We start from the raw sequence: 21,723 nt of genomic DNA, 5'->3' as shown, positions 1-21,723 counted from the left end.
CAGGGTGGACAGGGCCAGTCCAGAGTCTAAAATACTTCGCTGTCCTAGAACATAAGAGCCTGCTGGATCAGGTGAATGGCAATCTAGTCCAGAATCCTGTTCTCACAGTGATCAACCAAATGCCTATGGGAAGCCCGCAAGCAGGACCTAAGCAAAAAAACACTCTCCTCTCCTGCAGTTTCTAGCAACTAGTAAACTGGCAACATGCTAAGTTATGATCCTCTGAATTGGCTCGGTGTGAGGGATTATTTAAAAGCAGTTGTGTCTGAATTAGTCACAGTTATGATGTTGATCTAATAATATAGTATCTCTGTAATCCTTAAAACAACCCAGTAAGGCAGGGAGATTTGTTGTACTCCAGTGCCTGTTAGCCCCAGCCAGCATGGCTAGTGGTCAGGGATAATGGGAGCTATAGGCCAGCAACATCTGGAAGGCAGTTGGTTCCATCCCTGTCATAAAGTATGTTATTATTATTATCCCCCCAATATTATAGTTGTGAGTGTGAATGTTGGGCTGTGTGTGCTGAGGCTAAGAAATAGTGGCTTACTTAAAGTCGTCTAACATAATTGCTCAGGAAATATTTGAACTGAGCACTACTCGCTTCATAACACAGTCTCTTAGTCCCTGTGATAATGCTAGCTTTCACATATATGTCTCTGAATGGACAAAGAGAAAAAGGTGTAAAGTAAACAAATTGAAGGTAGTGAGCTTTGTCACAAAAAAAAGTATTTGGACTGGCAGCTGAACACAATGCCAAGTTAACTACCCTCCCTTTTAAATGATTATCCATGCCCTTAGAGTTTAGGGCTGTTTGCAGGTTATACGTGAGACAAGTGAGATTGGCTAATTCGTTCCTCCTGTTCCACATGCTCTTGACTGCGTTATGTCCATAGTACAAACATATACTAGCCACAGGCAGATGACAGGTGCACTGGCTCATGTGTGTGACTACTGACTTGATTCTTTCTCCAGCCTCTAGTAAAAAAAGGAATACTAGCAGATCCCATCCTCCACCCTTCCCAACAAGGAGAGTGAAATGACCATGAGCACCAGCTGGCAGGAATCCCATTGAAATCGGGAAACTGTTCGGAGAATGGTAAATGGGAAGTTGCATAGAGAAGGGCCATAGCTCAGTAGTAGAGTATCTGCTTTACAGTACATGCAGAAGGTCCCAGTTTCAATCCCTGGCATCTCCAGGTAGAGCTGGGAGGAGACCCTTGTCTGAAATACTAGAGAGCTGCTGCCAGTCAGTGTAGACAGTGCTGAGTTAGATGGATGAATGGTCTGACTCAGTACAAGGTATTTGTTTTGGGAGCACCTCTATCTCTGGCCAGCTCACTGGCTGTTGACATTGAGAGGCTATGTTATAATTGGTGCATCCTGAAATATGCATATCAACTTAAAGAAGGTGTTGGACTACAACCTGGGAGACCCAGGTTCGAATCCCCACACAGCCATGAAGGTCACTGGGTGACCTTGGGCCAGTCACTGCCTCTCAGCCTCATGACAACCCTATTCATAGGGTCGCCATAAGTCGGAATCGACTTAAAGGCAGTACACACATTAGAACAAACAAATTTTGGTCATTGCTATCTTATCTGGCGCAGATGAAAAAAACATGCATGCCAAGAGCTTTCTCTGGGAGCACATTCACTATATTTTGTTCAAATGTACAATCTTGTTTCTTTTCTGTTTTTAAATGATGGAAGTTCAGGGAAAATGTGTTCTTCCTGTCTGTAGCTGAAGACTGCAGTGCACAACACTTTGGCTAGCTTCCTGTGAAGTCACAAGGCCACTTCCCGCTTTTCTGGAGCAGTTTTTCAATGTTTTTTGTGTTTATGTTTTTAAAATAAAGTAAGGAACAAACTTTCAGTTTAATGCTGCAGTTTGTTTTAAAAAAAGGTAAGACAGACTGTCTGAAGTATGTGGGTAAGGGACAACAGATTAGACACAAATCTGTCACAGATACCCTGAATGTGGGATGAATCCACTTCAGGGGAAATATGTGCTGTCGCTCCTGTTTTTTGATATATCTGTGTGCACCTTTGTTTTCTTTTGTATAGCAGATGTATAGAGATCTCCACAAGCTGCAGTGGGATCCAGTCCCAACACTACCCCTTGCTACCTGATGGTCTCTAGATATAGCCATATTCCTTTCTTAAAGCTCTTGCAAAATAGCCTATTTGTATGGTATATTCTTGCTTTTTTTCCATAACATATTCCAGAACAAAACAAAACTAGAAGCTTGTTCAGGCAGTTATCACCTTATAGACCTTTAGCACTACGGTCCAGTGTCAGAAGTATACAGAGCTGTCTAAACACAATGGTTGAGTGAAATGGTAGTCTAGTTGAAGAAGGGATTCTTGTTCTGTGAGCATGTGAAATAAGTGGTGGTAACTTTTCTTTTTTAAAAATGGGGAAACTTTGATTCCACCCACCTTTGTTTTGACTAAATAAGATTCCAAGCGCCAAAGTAAATTAACTCAATAAATAACAATAGCAGGTATGCAGATAGAAAGCCAGCAGGGATATGAGGGCTATCCACTTTATTGTACAGAATGTTACATGTAAAACTCTGCCTGCTGGAGAGAAGTTGTGAAATGAGCTCCTGGCCTTCAGGGACAAGTTTGTTACCTTGAGGTCAAGGTAGCTGACCTGGAGAAGCTGAGAGAGAGAGAGAGAGGTTGTTGGACAAGGCCTTTGGGGATGTGTTAGAGTTGTCCCTGGGGTGACAGCTCCCCTGCTTTTAAGAAGAGAGAAATGATCCATTCGTTGGGGAACAAATGGATATGCTACCATGTTGAGGATACTCCTCTGGGGAGTGTTCCTGGTAGCAGTTGGTTCAATCACTCATGACATAGATAGATGGGCTTATGACAGACATGCAGACTGCATTGTGACCTTCATGACTCCAGTGTGAAATTGCTGATCCTCTAACAAAAATTATGTAATTTGTCCTTAAGATCAGCCTCCATACTTGAGAACTGGAAAGCGGCCAGTTTAACACCAATTTAAAAAAAGTTTTCTGCAGGGGTGCGGGGATCCCAAAAATTACAGACCAGTTAGTTTAACATCTGTTCCAAGAAAACTGGTGGAAAGCATTGTTAAAAGATAGAATTACAAAGCAAGCAGAAGAACAAGTCTTACTGAAGAAGAACCAGCATGGCTGTTGCTAGGGTAAGTCAAACCTGTCTAACCCTCTTAGAGTTCTTTGACAAATATATGGATAGGGGTGATCCAAAGCCATTATGTACTTAGACTTTCAAAAAGTACCTTACCAAAGACTCTTGAGTATGGTTAGCAGTCATTAGATAAGAGGCCAGATCCTCTTATGGATCAGTAATTGGTTAAAGAACAGGAAGCAGACAATGGGAATAAATGGACAGTTTTCACAGTGGAGAGATGTAAGAAATGGGGTACTCTAAGAATTGGCATTGGGGGCTGTGATTTTTAACCTGTTCATCAATTATCTAGAGTTAGGTATGAGCAATGAGGAAGCCAAGTTTTGCTGATGACTCCAAACGGTTCAGAGTGTCATCAGCAAAACTTGTGAGAACATACTGAGTGTAAGAACAAAAAGGAAATGTGAGGAGCTTCAAAAGGATCTGTCCAAACTGGGTGAATTGGCATTAAAATGGCAAATGTGATTCACTGTAAGCAAGTGTAAAGTAATGCACATTGAGGCAAGCAGTCATAACCTCAAATAAATGCTTATGTGGTCTGAACTGGTAGTGATTGACCAGAAAAGAGATCTTGGAGTTGTGGTGGATAGCTTGATAAATATATCAATCCAGTGTGTGGCAGCTGTGAAAAAGGTGAATTCTATGCTAGGGATCATCAGGAAAGAGATTGAAAATAAAACTGGTAGTATTTTAATGTTGTTATACAAATTTATGGTGAGACCACACTTAGAATACTGGGTACAGTTCTGGTCACCTCACCTCAAAAAGGATATTGAACAGGTGGAAAAGGTTCAGAAAATGGCAACCAAAAGGATCAAGTGGCAATAACAACTCCTCTTTGAGGAAAGGTCTTATTGTTTGGGGCTTTTAAATTTTTTTAAAAAAAGGTGAGCAAGGGAGGACATGATAAATGTGTTCAAAATTATGCATGGTGTGGAGAAAGTAGACAAAGAATTCTTTCCCCCTCTCTTTTATAGATCCAAAGACCATCCAATAAAGCTGAATGTTGGAAGACTGAGGACAAACAAAATAAAATACTAACTCCTACAGTGCTTAGATAAACTATGGAATTCACTCTTGCAAGATATAGTTACGGCCACAAACTTGACATTAAGATGGGTATATGGATTCATGGAGGATAAGGCTCTCAATGTCTACTAGCCATGATGGTTATGTATTACCTCCAGTGTAGGAGGTGGTATGCCTCTGAATGCCAGTTGCCAGGGAGCATAACTATGGAAAGTGCTGTTGGGCTTGTGTCTTGCTTGTGCATTTCACATAGGCATATGTTTGGCCACTATAAGAACGGAATGCTGGACTTGATCGGGCTTTAGCCTGATCCAGCAGAACTGTTGTTATCTTCTTATTTTTCAGCTCAGTTATGCTGTTGGCCATTACTGTTTCAAGATATGGATAGTTTCCTGGTAGTTTCTTTCATTTTGGGAAGCTGCATCTTAATTTTAATTTAGCCTTCTCTGAAAATGTAAAGAAATTGCCCGTCATTTCATTTACTGCATGTGTTTCTATATATAGCAAGCTGAAGAGGGACAGTCCTTTGACACTTTCCTCTTGTAGCCATTGATGTGGTTGGTAAGTGGCTGTCTGGTCAGGACATACCTATAGCGCATGGAAGCCTTTTTGATGGATTGCCTGGCTGCTGGCGGAATGACAGATTTGGTTATCTGAAACCCAGGTAGCATTTGCAGGCATTTATTTTAATTTGGTCGTATTGGTAACTAGATTAATCTTGGCGTTTACTTTTTCGGTAATGAGATTTCACAATTACTTAAACTTCAAAGTGCCAGGAAAGACTCGGTTCTGTTCTGGCTTTTTGTTCTGCTGTAACAAAAGGCAACTACATTTGTTTGTTCTCACTTTAGCTTACGGGTACTTCCAGACAGGAGATTTATATTGCAAGTGGGATGCCATTTTCGTGGGTGCACGATTGGCATGTTAGCTTCCACAAATTCTTTTTCTCAGTCATTGATATATTAGTTGCTGTTCTGTTGTTTGCTGTTCACACCAGGGGGAGGATGTTTACAAAATGTATCTGCGCTGTGTTTTTTTTTTCCCCCTTCACTTCCCCTTAAATCACTCCTCTCCCACCCTTCATTACCTTTTGGTCATGCACGCAGGTACTTCACCTGTTTCCATGCACACTTGCTTAAAAAATAAACCAGAAACGGGCAACAGCAATCATTGTCAGCTCCTCTTGAAAGCAACGTACATCTTCATAGTGCCCTCTATAAGTGTATCTTGGAAGATACATTACGACAACAGGAGGCACCATTTTAAACTGGGGGTGGCGAGATCTCTCCCACAGCATAGCTGAAATGTTCTTGATGGGTCAACTTGGTGAGGAAATGGTGAGGAGGCAACCTCATACAGGTGGTACATCACTCCAAGCTCCTTATCCTCTCCCCTTTCTATTTGCCCTTCAGATTGGTTGTTAAAAAGAAAGGTGGGGTATTTGTTGTTGTTATGTGCCTTCAAGTCGACCACGACTCATGGCGACCCTATGAATCAGTGACCTCCAAGAGCATCTGTCATGAATTACCCTGTTCAGATCTTGTAAGTTCAGGTCTGTGGCTTCCTTTATGGAATCAATCCATCTCTTGTTTGGCCTTCTTCTTTTTCTACTTCCTCTGTTTTTCCAAGCATTATGGTCTTTTCTAGGGAATCATACGTTCCATTTCTTGCTTGACAATTTCTAACTTTCCCTGGTTCATGCTTCTCACATTCCATGTTCCTATTGTGTGCGTCATACAACTCCGGACTCTACTTTTGCATCTGTGCGCTTCCTTTCGGCTTTGACCCAGCTGCGTCATTAGTCATAGCAGTACTCGTACATGTCCTTTGTTCTTCCCCAGTAGCTCGGTGAGTGCCTTCTGACCTGGGGGTTTCATCTTCCAGCACTATCTCGTGTTGCATTTTGGATACTCTGTTCATAGGGTCTTTGTGGTAAGAGGTATTCAGAGGTGGTTTACTATTGCCTTCCTCCGAGTTTGGATGCATCTTAGTCTGATGTCTCAGCTTTGACCACTCCACCGTGGGTGCCCCTGCTAGGAGTCTAGCCTCTTGGTCTCTAGACTCCTGACGGCATTGCTCTCAGCTTCTTCAACACTTTCAAACCCCCTCACCACGTTAAGGTGTGCATCCTAAAGGAGGAAGGTGGGGTATAAATGTAACAAATAAAGTATTTATTTGTTACATTTATACCTGCCTTTCTTTTCACCATGGAATCCAAGGCAGCATACATGTGGTTCCCAGGCAGTCTCCCATCCAGGCACTGACTAGACCCAGACCTGCTTAGCTTCAGCAAGGTGATGTCCTCATGTGCCTTCAGACCATAGCCTGGGTCCAGGCACTTGTGCCCATACTGCTAGCTACTCTAGTGTAATGGCACAACATTGTGGATTTGTGTAACCCCTTTGCAAGGTTGTGCCAGTGCAACTGGAGAATGCTTGGATAATTGGGAGAGTAACCTTGGGACGATTTCCAAACAACTTCATATGAGAATTACTGGTCTAGTATTTTGGCAGCATACTGATTGCTGTCTCCAGTGTAGGCTTATTGAAGTCAGAACGAGATGCAAGCCTTGAAAACTGCAGATTTCTATGATTCAATCAAGAAAGTAAATCACGCTAAACACAGTACCAGGAATACAATGCAAAATAGTAGTAAGCAGATTAAAGGTAGAGAAATGCAATTCATGCATCTGACCTCTTTTGTTTGCACTAATCTTAATAGGAACAGCCCATGCCATTCATACTTTATATGCTTAACTGCAGACAGCTGCTTACACATTCAAAACTAGTAGCTGTTTGTTACAACTGGAAAAAACCCAGGTGATAGCTTATGCTATCCCTCTCTGGACAACACAGAGGTTTGCAACAATGCACTCAAATAACAAGGCTGGTTTAAACATTACATAAAGTGAGCAGTAATGTAGGGTCCCAGTAAAATGGAGTTTCCTGCTATAGCTTAATAATGGGATAGTGGCTTGACAACTATATCTACCTTATCTATCACCTTCCTATTCCATCTTTATTCCAAAGAACTAAGGGTGGCATACTACTAGTACTGTTTCTACCATTATTATTAACCACTGACATCAGGTCAGTCCAGTACCCCATGTGGGTTCCTTTAAAAATACCTCCATGTAATGACATTGTGTTGTTCTGCTGGATGCTCTTGTGCTGCTTTGTGCACACAGAATGTGTGGTTTGAGGCTCCATTTAATCTGTGCTAGGAAATAGGTGGACCTGGTATCACTTAAAAATTCAAATTCAGTTCAGAACATTGGTTTCAAAATAGCCATCAAAATGAATACAGAAACTAAGCCAGCAAAATATTTAATTAGCTAAAGGCCTCTTTGAACCTGGAAGCTAATCAGCAGCCAATGCAGATAATGCAAAATCAGTGTGATGGGATCCAGTCGCCTGGCACCTATCTGCACTCTGGCTGAAGCATTTTGCGCTAGTTGCTGATCTAGCCCAGAATTGCCTACCTTGACTGGCAGTGTCCTTCCAGTGTCTCAGGAACAGGTCTTTCTATCACCTGCTACCTGATCCTTTAAACTGGAGAGGTATGTGTGACCTACCACTGAGCTATAGTCTTTCCTATATTGGCTGCCATTTCTCATGGTGTGGAACCGGAAGCAGTAGTACAACCATGTGGCTGTGTTTAACCAAACAGCGGGTGATGGGAGTGTATTTCTTTTGGTAGAATTTAATGTGTAGCATGGATAGTCTGGATGGGGTAAGCAAATAATTATTTAGTGTGAGGAATTGCTTCATCCATTTGTGGAAGGCACACTTGGGATCCAAGCCAATGTAATTTCAACAGCTGTCCCAGAAAAGTATAAATCATAGGCAAGAATTTGGACCAGTTCAGTAGGACTGTACCACATCAAGTGCAGGTGGAAGTTGAAATAAAGTTTAGACCCAGCAGAGGATCTCAATAGCTGAAGTGGGGGAGAGAATTTTTGTCAATTCCTTCTTGCCTTGCAATCCCCTAATGTCCTGGAGGGTTACTCAGCCCTCTGAAGCAGATTTTCAGAGGCAAAAGCAGCTGCAGAAGCAAGGTAGAATGGGCAAAAGTCACCTTCTGTCAGAGAGAACATAATTAGGAAATCTAGTAAGAGCAAACTCAGGATCCAAGCCATTGTATATGTGTGCATGCGTGTGAGGAAGAGAGGGATCACACAGATTCCTGATGTAAGAATGACACATACTGACAAGTTGGATTTTATTTGATGCAAAGATTGTGGTAAAAATTGGTAGAAGGCAATAATTGTCCAATTTGCTAGCTATTTTCTTTTAGCTCTTACAAATAAATGGGGGGGATCATGAATAAGATAGTAATTATTAAAAACAAAAGGGAAAGGGAAAAACAAATGCTGTGGCATTTGTTAGAATGTCAGTAAAAGAAAAAGAGAGAAATACCAACTACTTTACAGTTAGTGGGGTATTGATTGTAGAAGACATGGTATGAGAGTCCGCTAGGGAATTTGAGGTCACCTGGGAAAGTGGTTGAAAAGAACAGAACATCATCTCTCTCTCTCTCTCTCTCTCTCTCTCTCTCTCTCTCTCTGTGTGTGTGTGTGTGTGTGTCTTCCATCAGAAAAGCCAAGTCTGTGAGTCCAAATCATTTGACAGCTGGTGGATGATCAATAAAAGTCACTCTGACTTGGCTTTGTTATATATAAATAAATAAAAGGGACAGAAAACTCTTTTCCCCATCCCCCAAACTCTGCCACATTGCACGAAGAGAGGGTTGCTAGATCACCGGAGTAAGTCTAGCATCATGTCTTTCCAATGATTGTTTTCATTTCTTGGTTCATATTTGAACCTGTGCTGCACTAACGTTCATTGACCAAATAAGCTGTGACACAGTAGGTTCCGTCCCCTGCACTTCTTTTTCCAGGGTTTTCTGAGATGGGAAGCTGTATGTATTGTAGCTGGAAATGTGTTGTATGTGTATATGTGTGAGACAGAATATATAATATATATTCATATATCACAAAGTATTTTTTTTGTACAAGAAAGTTTCGAATTTATCTGTCATGTCTTTTAAATGAGAAGGGGATTGATGTCAGCCTTGGATTTTGATGCTACTTCTAGTGAGGGTTGGGAGATGGGGGTAAAGAGCAGAGTACATGCAGTCAAGAGAGAAGAACAGAGGGTAGGAATGAGTGGCGGGCGAAGGTCCCTCCCCACAGAGCAAGTATATGTTAAATTATATTTCTTAATTGAGCCACACTAGAAGTACCAGCTTGGTACAGCTTCAAAGAAAGTGTCTTGTCAAATCCAGCCAAAATATTTGTGTGTGTGGGAATCTCTTCAAACTCTTCCTTCCCTAGAAATGCAAAATAAAATAAATAATAAAAATCCAAAAACCAACATGACCACCAAAAATAACACTGTAGATGATATGAGTTGTAGTCTTCATCACACACACACACACACACACACACAGAAAGAGAGAGAGAGAGAGAGAGAGAGAGAGAGAGAGAGAGATGACACACATACTATAGTGGGCGAGATATCTTGGGATTTAAGTATTTAAGCTAAGGAGCTAAGCCGGAAATCCCAGCAATGTAATGAAAACAAAACGGACTTTTCACTCGCGCTGTGGCATTCTGGCAGTCAGAGTGCTTTCGTGTGCCAATGTTTTCATTGTAGGTTTTCTCGAGAGAAGTAGTGGAAACGAATCGTTAACCCCTTAACTGGAATAAATGCCTGTAGCAGCAACAGCAGCACAGACAGCAGTAGCAGCAGCAAAGTGGTTTCTGGCTCTCCGGAGTCCTGTTGGAAGGCTGAGAGCAGCAGATGAGGACTGAGGGGGAAGGTAGATGCTTTTCATCAACAAGTTGGGTAAATCAGTGCCCTGTGAAGCAGCTGCTTTTCCTTTTGTCCTCCTGTCCCTTCCACCTGACTGTTTCATTTATGCCTCTGCCATTTTTGTGTAAAAAGAAAAAAAGAAGCCAATAACCAAAGTCTGCCCCTGTACTTGAGCCTCACAGTATTCTGTATATGTTAATATTTAAAAATGTATTTATGATATAGATTCATAGGAGCATGAAAGGCAATGTTCATGCTCTTTGGAAAATCAGATTAACCAAGTAGTATATGTTTACACAAAATAAATTTCTTTAAAATAAAACCCACTAAGGAAGATTTTTGTTTTTTTGGGGTGGGGTAAAGGGGTAAAATTTAAGCTAATTAAACAGTGCTTGCAAGTCTGTTTATATGTGAAAAAAGAGTGGGGCCCCTTTTGCCTCTGTAGATTGCACTGTGATTTTATTCTTGATATTTTCTTTAACCTTTTGATCATGGCCAGTGCTTACTAATCTAAGCCCCCTCCTACCCCCTCTCTCATTAGCATCTTTTATCTTCATTTATGCTAGCAAAACTGGATGGCACATCAGACCCTTTACTAGAGAGCGCCTTAATCTAGCCTTTAGAAATCTGCAGAGCAATTAAAATCATTCACCATCTCCTTTTGGGTGTCCCATAAGCCTGTGTCTTCCTGTCTGGGTTTACCAGTCTCAATCTTTGGAATTTCAGTGCCATGCATAATTTAGGCATAATTGCGCAGCTGCTACGAGGGGCCATGCCTCCCCAGCTGACCTTGGTCAGCATGCCTGGTCCTTGAATAGATGCTCTGCCTTCTTTCTTTCTACTTTGACAGCTCTCTCCCTCCTCGTCACCCACTGTGCGCACACAGACGCACACACACCTCAGCCCTTTCTTTTTCAGTTCTTATTTTGAAAACTCTGTGGTGGTTTAGGAAAATACATTTAAAGATTTGTACAGCACTGTGTACCAAAAGGACTATTGTTGTTTGTTATGTGCCTTCAAGTCGATTATGACGTATGGACTATATATTACAAATGTTAATAACTATGTACCTCTTTTAATGTCTGAACTAATTTCCTCAGTCATCCTCACACAACAACCTTGTGAGGTCCTCTAGCGCCACTTTGTATGATATGCAGCAGCAAAAGCATATTTTCCATCAGCACATAGTTGAAATTGGGAATGGATGCTAAGCCCAACTCTCTAGTTCAGGAGTGGGAACCCTGGGCCTTTAAGGTGTTGTTTGATGCCAACCCCCATCATCCATGATGAAGCATGGGACAGATGTCTGTTTATGTTATGTCTTAGCATTTACATGTAAACGTTTTTTGGATGGGCATTTAATGAGGCCTAGTGAGAGTAACTTCCTATTTCAGTTTATTAAATATAGTGTTGTTTTTTCCACAGGCAACAGGGTTAGGGGCACATTTGGATTTTCAACCTTAGGCCCCGAAAAGTCTTGGAACAGGGTTGTGAATGCTTTATTTGTATACTCTGAAAATGTAATGCATTAAGTGTTCATTAGCTTTACTATTCAGAACTGGTTTTGTCCCAGCTGTGCACATATATAACATTTCTAGCCATTATGTGAGTCTGATGAAGTGGGCGTTAGCCCATGAGAGCATAAGCAGCAATATATTTCTAACCACAAATGTGAATGGGCCTTTGTGGAGCAACTTTGTGTAAGTCCATCCCCTGTAGATTCGTAAAGACATGAGTGCAGAAACCAGGCCTTATTCTTTTAAGGTGCTATGGGACTCTTTTATCTTAAGAGGTAGTTAACTATTCCTCTTATATTATAATTGTATTTCCACTGTATTGATAATATTCTAAAACAAAAGGATATCTCTGGGAATAGAGATGGACAGAAATTTATTTTCACCTGGGGCATGGAAAGCATGTCAGAGAGGTGGACAAGAGTGAAGAATGTTTCATGAAGTCATAAATAACTCATGTGGATTTGCTGCCATTGTTTCTTGCCTTTCCTAAGTGACCACACAAAAAAGAAAAGGGGAAGCAAGCAAATGCAAGCAGGGCTTAAACATGCCCTGTCCTCCTTTATAAAGATGTTTATTATTATTTTCAACATCACTCTGGAGCCTGGTGCTGTAAATGTGTCTGTTTGAACTCTTGGCTGGAGGTGGGGCCTGAAATCTTAGACACAAGAGCTGCTGCTTATTCTGTCCAGACAAAGTCCAGGCTAGGGGACTGAGAGGGAATGAAAACAGCCCTTGAATTGTTTCATTTTGCATTTGTCTCTCATTCTTCCCGTTTCCCCCATCTCCCCCAATTAATTTTCACCTGGCTTCCTACTGTTGTTTGCTAGAGAGGCCTGTTATTAGCTCATTAAAAACAAAACAGTCTTGAAACTAAAGGGAAGTTTCCTAAGTAGGAAGGTTTCCTATTCCATACACACACCCTTCATTTTTCCTTCTTTCTTCCAATGATGGTAGCTAGATTTGGCCTAGTGCCAACCTGTCTTTCAACAGGAACAGAACCATTCCAAGTTGAAATTTATAGAGCAGAGTCCAGGTTCAAGGGCTGGAGCTTGCCACCAGACCCGGCCTCTTTGTTATTGATTAATGTTGCAAGCAGTTCAGCTGGTTTGCTCAACTCAGTCTTCTTTCCTCAGCACTGCCTCTTTTCCTAATAAGCAAGATTTCCTACCACCGCTACTACTTATTTCCCTGCTTCTAATTCTCCCCCACCCACCCACCCACCCTTGGCAACAAGAATTTCTTCTTCCCCTTTTTTTCCCTTTTTCTACCACTTGAGGGCTGAAGTCTTTCGTGTAAATTCTTTTTTCTTGCTCGATGCTTGTCACAGTGCTTTGGGTTTCCTGTTTCAGCTTCAGCTTCTACCAGCAAGGTTTGGGCTCCAAATTTTACTAAGAGGCGTCCTGTGGAACAAAATGGCTTCTTTCAGCCACTGTCCTGTCCTCAAGAGACAGAAGGCACAGGAGGGTGAGGGAAGAAATTGCAGGCCTGGTTACCTGAACTTTATTTTAGATGCATATGGTCAGACTTTTGCAGACATCTAATATGGGTTTAGCTTTAAACTGCTGAAGTGGTCACCTCAAATTCACCTTGAATTTATTTAAATGAGTGTCGTCCTTTAATATATACTACGAGTTGAGGATAAAACAAATCTGCATTTACAAATAGAAGAAGTAGTCCAAGTCCAGACAATTCTCACCACGTGTCCAAACAATGTTGTTAACTGAAACAAGACATGGTGATATGACTTCTCTACCCATATAATTTTTCTAACATGACATCTTTAGTTTATTGGGGTGTGATTTCATGAATACTTAATATGGGTTAATAGCAAATTTGCAAGCTAGTATCTCCTATCTGGTGTGAGGGTGATTTCACTAAGGCAAGACAGATTTCCACCAGGGCACACTGTCCATATTGTCCCAGAGGATGCATTCTGAACCAGGGCAGTGATTAGATCATCATGTAAGAGGCAAACTCCATCCATGATTAAAAGGAGAGTAGTGTAGCTAATCTGTTTGGGTCTGCAGAATGTTTTGTGAGATTTATTTGTGGCATTTATGCCCCATCGTTTACCCAAAACGCCTCTGAGAGCTTACAAACATTATTTTTAAAATGGTCCCTACCCTTAGGTTCAAAAGCACATGAGGAAAAAGAAATGAGAGGGAGGAAGGAAAGGCAAGCTCAAGCACAAGTTCTTCAAACTACGGTTCTCATAACAAGTTGTATAGGCTCTGGTTACCTTTTCAAACGATAAAGAGCAATCCCTCCCAGATTGGATCCAGGAGTAGAGCAGGTGGACAATGTCCAGAGCAGAAGGGCAAGGCAGGAGAAAGCCACACAGTTCTTCCCTTCTACAGCTAGCTGACTTGATGGCAGTTAGAATCTTCACAGGAGGGGCCTTGATGGAGGTACCGACCTCTGTCATTGATGTCAGTGGCTGTTCTGAGTGTCCTGCCCTTCCCAGAAGCATTTCCCCCCATAAGATCCAGGAGCAGAGCAGGTGACAGTGTCCAGGGAAGGAGAACAGGGCAGTTCCAGCCACACAGTTCTTCGCTCAGAGAGCTGACTTGGAGGCAGAATGCATCCAAAGCCCATTTTAGGATTGGATGTTACCTGGCTTAATTTTTTAGGTGGATGTCCGCACTCCAGAACTTTCCATGGTCACCCTTAGAACCTCTGGTGTGAGCAATAACAGACAAAAAGCAAAACAAAAAACAGATCCTGATGGTAGAGAGATGTTTGTAAATGTGAACACAAAAGAGGAAGGGAAATAAAAATGTTCACATTTATTTTTATTTTTAATCCAATGATCATGATTTGTCCATAAATATAGCAAGATTCTTTAACAGCTGCTTTGCATTTTCATATGTGAGAATAAAACGCTCAAAATAACAAGAATGTACCTTCTTCCCCCAACCACCAGTAACAGCAACTCAAATTTATTCTTTTAGTGAACTGAATCTGGACATGGCGTACTGTGACTTCCAGATGCTTCAAGTATGTGTTGGTTATGACTCACCAAAATACACTGAAAAATCAAATTAGATTGTCTGTAGTATGTGTGAACATGATAGTTAAAGTTTTATTGCCATGGCTCTAATCCCAATATACAGATTGGGATTAAGCCTCCACTAGGATAGACTTATTTGGAACCACTTGCTTTTCCTAGGATGCTAGCTCACTAACACTAGTGGTAAGGCTGGTTTAGCAGAAGTCCCCTGCAGGATCTGACTTCTGGCAAAGACAGCTCAACTGAGGCTGCCCATCTCGTTGTGCATTTTTTATGCACTGCTGAATATGTTGCCCATCTCTGACCCAAGTGAAAGGACAATAATAGGGGGGCAAATCAGAAAAAGACAATACGTTGGATTGTTAAAGCACCATGGGGAAAAATAATATGCTGTTTAAAAATATCCAAAGTTTATAAAATAGTGATGAAATTAAGACCTTCAAAGACTTTCACAATGAATCTCAGAAAAACCAATGTTCAAGACAGTTGGTTTAAAATTCAGAGCTGTTTTTCATTACTATATTTTCTTTTATATTAACCAGAAATAAAAACTCATGTAGATACTCACTTTGTTGTGGGACTTTATTATCCTCCCCCCACCACAGCACCCCACTCCCCAACTTTTAAATAGTTATTTAAAGAACTCAAAGAGCACTTCAAGAGCCAGAAAAATAAAGAACAGTATATGCTCATACCACAAAGCTCTTAAATTCTTGTCCAAAGCTGTTACTCCGGAAATAAAAAATGTGCACTGTTTGCCTATAGCAGATTCAGAGTTTACCTTTTAAAATGACGCCCTCTCAAGTCTAGAGTCGGATACATGTTGATGTTTTTGTGGTATGCAGAAACAGGTCTAGACCAGACAGAATATATTTTAAACTAAAAGGGAACAAGGTTTTTTAAAGAATTATTTGTAATTGCAGGGCTTTTCTGCATCTGTCTTGTAACTTTTTTTAAAAAAATGCACAGAAATAGCAAACATGAAACAGCATGACTTGATTTTTTTTTAAGGAAAGCTTGAGGTTTAAAAACTGGGCCAACTATTGAGTATAGAACTATTTGTTCTATGGCTACAAGTGTGGGGGAGAGGAAGGGATAAATTTGACTGGTCCTGGAAATGGAAGAGTCCCCTGGTCCAGGTTGCAACCCCATTATTATGGGGGGGGATTAAGGATAAATAACTTGAAGAATTTGCTTGAGGATATCTGTGGGAACGTCTTTCTCTCTCTATATGTACCTGTTATTCAGATTTTGGGAGATTTTCTGGAGCCAGTCAGTAGCAGTGAGTTGCTGGTTCAGGCCAGTCCTAAGAATAGAGTGTGTGCTTGGGGTGTTAAACAAGGATTTGTAGTTTGAGCTTCTCTATGTGATACTTTTCTCAAGAACTACCAGCTCCAGAGTTCCCATGCCTAGGCAATAAGGAGGAACTGCTGGTGTCAGGACAAGTGGAAGCCAATGTTTCTGGTAGCATTTGCAGGCCCAAAATATATGCAAGTTACTGTCTAGTGCTCTCTCTCCCTCCCTCCCCCACTGCCATGTCTAGCTATAATAACGTGTAAACCTGTATTAATCTTCTTTTAGTATAATAAAAACAAGTGGGAAAAGCCCGGCTGCAGGTTGTGGTAAAATTTCAGAAATGTAGAAGATGTAATTAATTTCAGAATTAAAACTGAAACGTTCCTTTTATGATTCATGGGAATATATGTATGGAATGGGATCATGGTATATGTATGGGAGGAGGCCTGTGCTCCCTGCCCCCCCCCCCGATGTTTGGGGCCAGGTAGTAATACCAACTCTGCAATCATGGACTGAATGGTAGATGCCCAAGCAGGAGCAGGTCATCAAACTCTTGTGAGATTTGTTTAGAAAACACTTCTGGTGGATTGTGCCCCATGTCTACAATGATCTGGTAAATGATTTTGTTTCCTTTTTAATTATTATTTATAATTTTCACATTAGAAACTCAACTTGTATCGAAAACCACAAAGAGGAGCATCTTGGGGAGAAAAAAAAGCTTTCACAGCTGCTGAAGCCTGTGTGTGTTGAATCCCTGGGGTCCTATTTATAACAATCTAACAAGATAGAATCTGCCTTTGAAAGTCAGTAAATATGGCTAAAGATCACAAAACTGTACTCATAATTGTTCAAGTCAAAAAGGCAGAAAATGGTGTTTCATTAGTGTTTGTGGCAAAGGACTTGGGGTGGGTGGGAGAGGCAATGTTTAAAGCAAATCAATCTACATCTCTCCAAATGTATACTAGTCAATTTTTGTCTTTTACTTAATTATATATTTTCAAATGTTATTTTCAAATTATTTTATTTTCAAAAATGTTATTTTTGGGTAGTATAGATTTCAATTTACCTATGCTGGTGGCCCAGCAGCGTGACCTAAGTTGTCCAGCCATTTTTTCTTTGTGTGGGTGTGTTAAATTGCATTAGTGGAAAATATTGAAGAAACAAGAAGTGACTTGCTCTTTGCAGTATTCCCTTACTGGTTGTTGGCTAAGGTTAGAGGCAGAATCCATTTCAAATGGATTTATATACAGAATTTGCCGCTTCTGACCTGACTGAGCTTGGCCTGTATTGGACTGTCTCTTGCATCAAGTGCCTGCTTATATCCATTGTCAGGTTGTAATAGGAAGGAGTCAAGTCCCATGCAATACTATATTTCTGCAGCTTAATTTTATAAGTATTAACACCTAAATACATTGTTATATGTATCTGTTTTTGTTTTGGTTACTTTAGGATATCTGACTGTATGTGTATAATATTATACCTTCAGTAATGCATATAATGTGTGAAAAGTTTCAATTTTTTTATAGGAATAAAAAAAATCCTTGTCAAGATGAGCAAGACAGGAATTAGAAAAAAATCTGTGTGGATAAGCTCAACATTAAGATTTCCAGAAAATTCCATGATTAATGTCAGCCTTCGTAGATGTCACGAGAGCCGGTGTGGCGAAGTAGTTAGAGTGTTGGACTACAACCTTGGGAGACCAGGGTTCTAATCCCCACAAGCCATGAAGCTCACTGGGTGACCTTGGGCCAGTCACTGCCTCTCAGCCTCAGAGGAAGGCAATGGTAAACCCCCTCTGAATACTGCTTACCATGAAAACCCTATTCATAGGGTTGCCATAAGTCGGGATCGACTTGAAGGCAGTCCATTTCCATCTTCATAGATGCTAACCTGATCTTTATTATTTCCCTAAACTTCTATTACAAAAAGAGTGTGTATGCCAAGATGATCCTGAAATTTCCTAGCCAGTTCAAGGACGTTCTGAATTTTTATATCTAATACTAATAATCATAATTTTCAATTTCATTGCATTTATAAAAGTATTGTTCCCATTTTTCAGATGGAAGAACTTGGGCTGAGACACTGACTTTCCCAGGGCCGCCCAGAGAGTTTATAAATGAGCAGGTGTTTGAAACCTTCTCTCAGATCTACAATGGGCTGTGTAGAAGATGCTGGATCACATTGTACAATGTAGAACAGTGGTGGGGAACCTATTTCAGCCTGAGGGCCACATTCTCTGCTGGCCAGTCTTCCAAGGGTCACATGCCAGTGCAGGTTGTTGTCAGAGGCAAAAGTTGGCGGAGCAGCTAATATACATTTCACCTTGGTACAGTCGCCTGCCTTCTACACACCCATCTCTATCCTCCATCCAGACAAACGAGGCATTATCAGACACATTCCAGCAACGCAAAAATGCATGGGATATGAAGCAGGAACAGAGAGGGGTTTTGCCTGGGGAGTGTACTGAAGGCTAGTTAGAGAGGGCTGGAGGTTCCCATCCCTAATGTAGAATATTTAGTGTGGATATGGGTGGCTGCAGAAAAGTTAGAGCCCCAATTAAATGAGCAGGGAAACTCCCTCCTTATTTATTAATTTATTACATTTGTATCCCACCTTTCCCAAGGAGCTGAAGGTGGTGTACATGGTTCTCCCTCTCATGATTTTATCTTCACAACCAGCCTGTGGGGTAGGTTACGCTGAGAGGCAGTGACTGGCCCATGGTCACCCAGTGAGCTTCATGGTCAAGCAGGAATTTGAATCCTGGTCCCCCAGGTTCCAGTCCAACGATCTAACCACAACACCACGCTGGCTGTCCACAAGTATTATTCCACAGCTAATAGTGCAGGAGAAAATCCCCTTTATGCAGCAAATTAACTTATGTTTTATAATTCTGACCCTGAGGCTCATCAGTTCAGTAGCAGGCCAGTCCCTTACCTCTATACATCATCATCACTATCATCACCATCATTTAACACAAAGTGCCAACATTTTTGTAATCACTGTAATATATATATTAAAAGATAAGTCCCTCTCTGCAGGCTCACAGTGTAACAGCCATGATACAAAAGGGAAAGGAATGGGGAGGGAAAAGGAAAGCAAGTATTATAGTAGCTGTTGCTATACTGGCTGATGGATGGGGCCAGGTTGATCTCCTCTTTGCCATGATAATTTTCCTGGAAAGTCAGGGGTGGAGCCTCTCAGTGGCCCTTGGTGTCTGGCCAGTATTAGATGTCTTCCTTAATCTCTGCAATCCCAGGCCAAGTAGCAATTACAGCAAAGTGTTATTTATTGTAGGAAGAAGCAAGCAACCTCCCTGCAGCTGCTCCTTCTCCGGCCAACAGATGGGGCCAGGTTGATCACTCCTTTGCCATGATGATCTTCCTGGGAGATGAGGGGGGGTGCAGCCTCCTGTGGGTCTTGGTGCTCTGGCCAGTGTTAGAGGCCAGAGTGTGCTCCCCCCCCCATTTGTTCTGCACTGGAAAAGTATGTAAACACTTTTTGTAGATCTTTGGAATGGAGCAACTATAGGCATATTTATACTACATGTTTAAACAAATTTGAAGCAGGTGTAATTTTCTTGGCTTCCCCCCAAAAGGATTATAGTTTTATGAGGGTGCTGAATGTTTTGTGATGGTGTCCACAAATTCCTTCATAATGCTGTTATCACCAGAAATACTTGCTGCCTACTGGGACTATTCAACTGATTTGGAGCTAACTTAAATTTGAAGTCTGGACTCGTTTTGTTTCGGTCTAACCTTCATCGCAGGGCTGGTTTTTTTTCACGTTTCCTGAGATGTGCTTTTTAAAGTTATTTGCACACTCAGAGGTGCCATGACAGAAATCATTAAGTTGGGTCTTTTATTTGGAGAAGGAGGCTATAACCTGTAGTTGTTCATACTACATTTCATTCCGTTTTCATCTCTTTTGGTTATGGGTGTTGTTGTTTTCATTATTAGCATATCTTGAGTCATCTTTGGTGCATCAGTGAAAAATTGATTTTCAGTGACTCCTTCATTGGTCTGAAAGACTGTAGATCTTGAAGGGAGGGGGTGGGTGGGGATGAAAGTACAGCTTTTCTGTGTGAAAACAGAGCCAGAAAGGAGGCAAGGTAACACCTTTTTTATTGGATTACTTTCTGTTGGTGAGTGTCCAAGATTTCAGGCATCACAGACCCTGCATTCTGCTGAATAATTCAATTTAAATACGTATTGTAAAATGGTAGCTTTGATGCTCAAATAATAAATCACTATTAGCAGTAAAAATATAAATGGCAGTCTTCTTTTTTTCCTCCTAAAGGTGGGAACATTACCCTCAAGGATTAATCCCAGAAGGATGTTCCATTTTTGGGTGCTTCTCTGGGCTCCTTTGTTTTAACTTGATTAAGTTGGCCTAGAGTTTGCATTGAAAAATATATTTGTAAAAAAGATAAGCAATGTTGTAATCATGATAACGATGTTAGGGATAGGTTTGTGCAACATTATGTCCAATTATCTGCCTATTCAGCCCTGCAGTTGTCTGTCTGTGAAAACACAGGCTTTGGCCCCGGGCAGCAAAATGACTGTGTCTAGAGGAGCTGGGTGTTGCTGAGGCAAACTAGAATCAGCTGACAGAATGGAGAAACTGAGGGAACAGAGAAGATACAGACAGAAGAGATTTGAGAGCTGGTATATTAGTAGTAGTTGTGAACTAGGAAATTGATGGTTTAAATTATGTCTGAATCAGGAACTCACTGACTGTATCTGTGTGTAATGACAAACCAAGGACTTTGGCTTAAAAAACCAAGCATTATCTATTGTGATCTCTACCAATTCCTCCTGCCACCTGGAACCACTGCTAGTTAGTCCTCTGTTACAGGAGATAATAAAATTGATGTACTGTATAGGATTGTTGCAGAGATTACTGAAAGTGTGCAGGAAGCCATTTGGACATCCAGAAAACTGCTATGTAAATTCTAAGTATTAGTATTATTAGTAGTTCATGGACTAAGAGCCCATGTTGGGTGGCAGGGTGATGCAAATGCATGTGAATAATTGAGGCCCAGGGTCAAATCCCTGCTCTGGTTTAACATTCAAGGCTGTTTCACATGTTAAGGAAGAATGTTTCTTCTATGGGGCAGTTACCCTGCAATCTTTGCATAGAGTGTTATACATTATGATTGCACGTGTGGTCTTTTTGCACATGTGCACATACTGACTTGGTTGTGACTCTGCAGCATGTGTGCACACAGCAAAACCAACCAAATGGCCCTTCATATGTGATTATTCATATGAGATACAAGCACATGCATTTCTTCACAGAGGTGTTTTCTGTATAGAATTATTAAGCATTCAGCTTCTAACGGCTGGCCTGGGGAAGTTGCTGTCTAAGTCTAATTTGCCACAGTGGAGAAATTAGATAAAAATTGTATAGCACTCTGTTAGCTAGAGGTTACTATAGAAATTATAGACTAGATGTATGTTAGGTTGAAATATCCTAGCTAGTGGCCAATCCCTAAAAGGAAATCTCATGTGAATGTCACCTCTTGTCTTATATTGCTGAGTGTATACTTTCTCTTTCTAACAGGAATTGATTTACATAGGAGGACAAAAATGTGAACTCTGTGGGAAGTGTGTAACATGAACTCTGAAGCATTTCTTTTGGTTTCTGTGAGCTTAGCAGCATGCCCCCTGTAATTACATAAGCCATTTTAAAATATGTGTTTCGGATGCCCCTACTTACCACTTAGCAGTTTGGTCCGTAGTAGGAGAAGTTTGACATTGCTTCCCATTGTTCTACCACCAGTTTCACATGTTGGGGTCGACTTAATTCTTAAGCTGAGAAGGCTACAGTGTAGGTCTCTGGCCACACTACGGTCCTTGATGTAGTATAATTAG

At 41.1% G+C, this 21,723-nt stretch overlaps 1 protein-coding gene across 10 annotated transcripts in view; it reads left to right on the top strand.

Moving 5' to 3' along the window:
• Positions 1-21,723, top strand: part of BCL11B (BCL11 transcription factor B) — a 185,107-nt gene that overhangs the window by 40,727 nt on the left and 122,657 nt on the right. Inside the window, exon 1 of one of the 10 annotated variants that reach the window (XM_061612102.1) lies at positions 9,968-10,034. The exons of 8 other annotated variants lie outside the window; for them this stretch is intronic. In XM_061612102.1, coding sequence (XP_061468086.1) covers positions 10,016-10,034 — 19 coding nt within the window. In that variant the 5' untranslated portion in view covers positions 9,968-10,015. Of the gene's footprint in view, positions 1-9,967; positions 10,056-21,723 lie in introns of those variants that run through there. One more of the 10 variants, XM_061612100.1, reaches the window with a different exon arrangement.

Source organism: Rhineura floridana, chromosome 2 (assembly GCF_030035675.1).
Source record: "Rhineura floridana isolate rRhiFlo1 chromosome 2, rRhiFlo1.hap2, whole genome shotgun sequence".
Classification (NCBI taxonomy): Eukaryota; Metazoa; Chordata; class Lepidosauria; order Squamata; family Rhineuridae; genus Rhineura; species Rhineura floridana.
The sequence above is the reverse complement of the archived record's forward strand: the minus strand, read 5'-3'. Positions and strand labels throughout refer to the sequence as shown.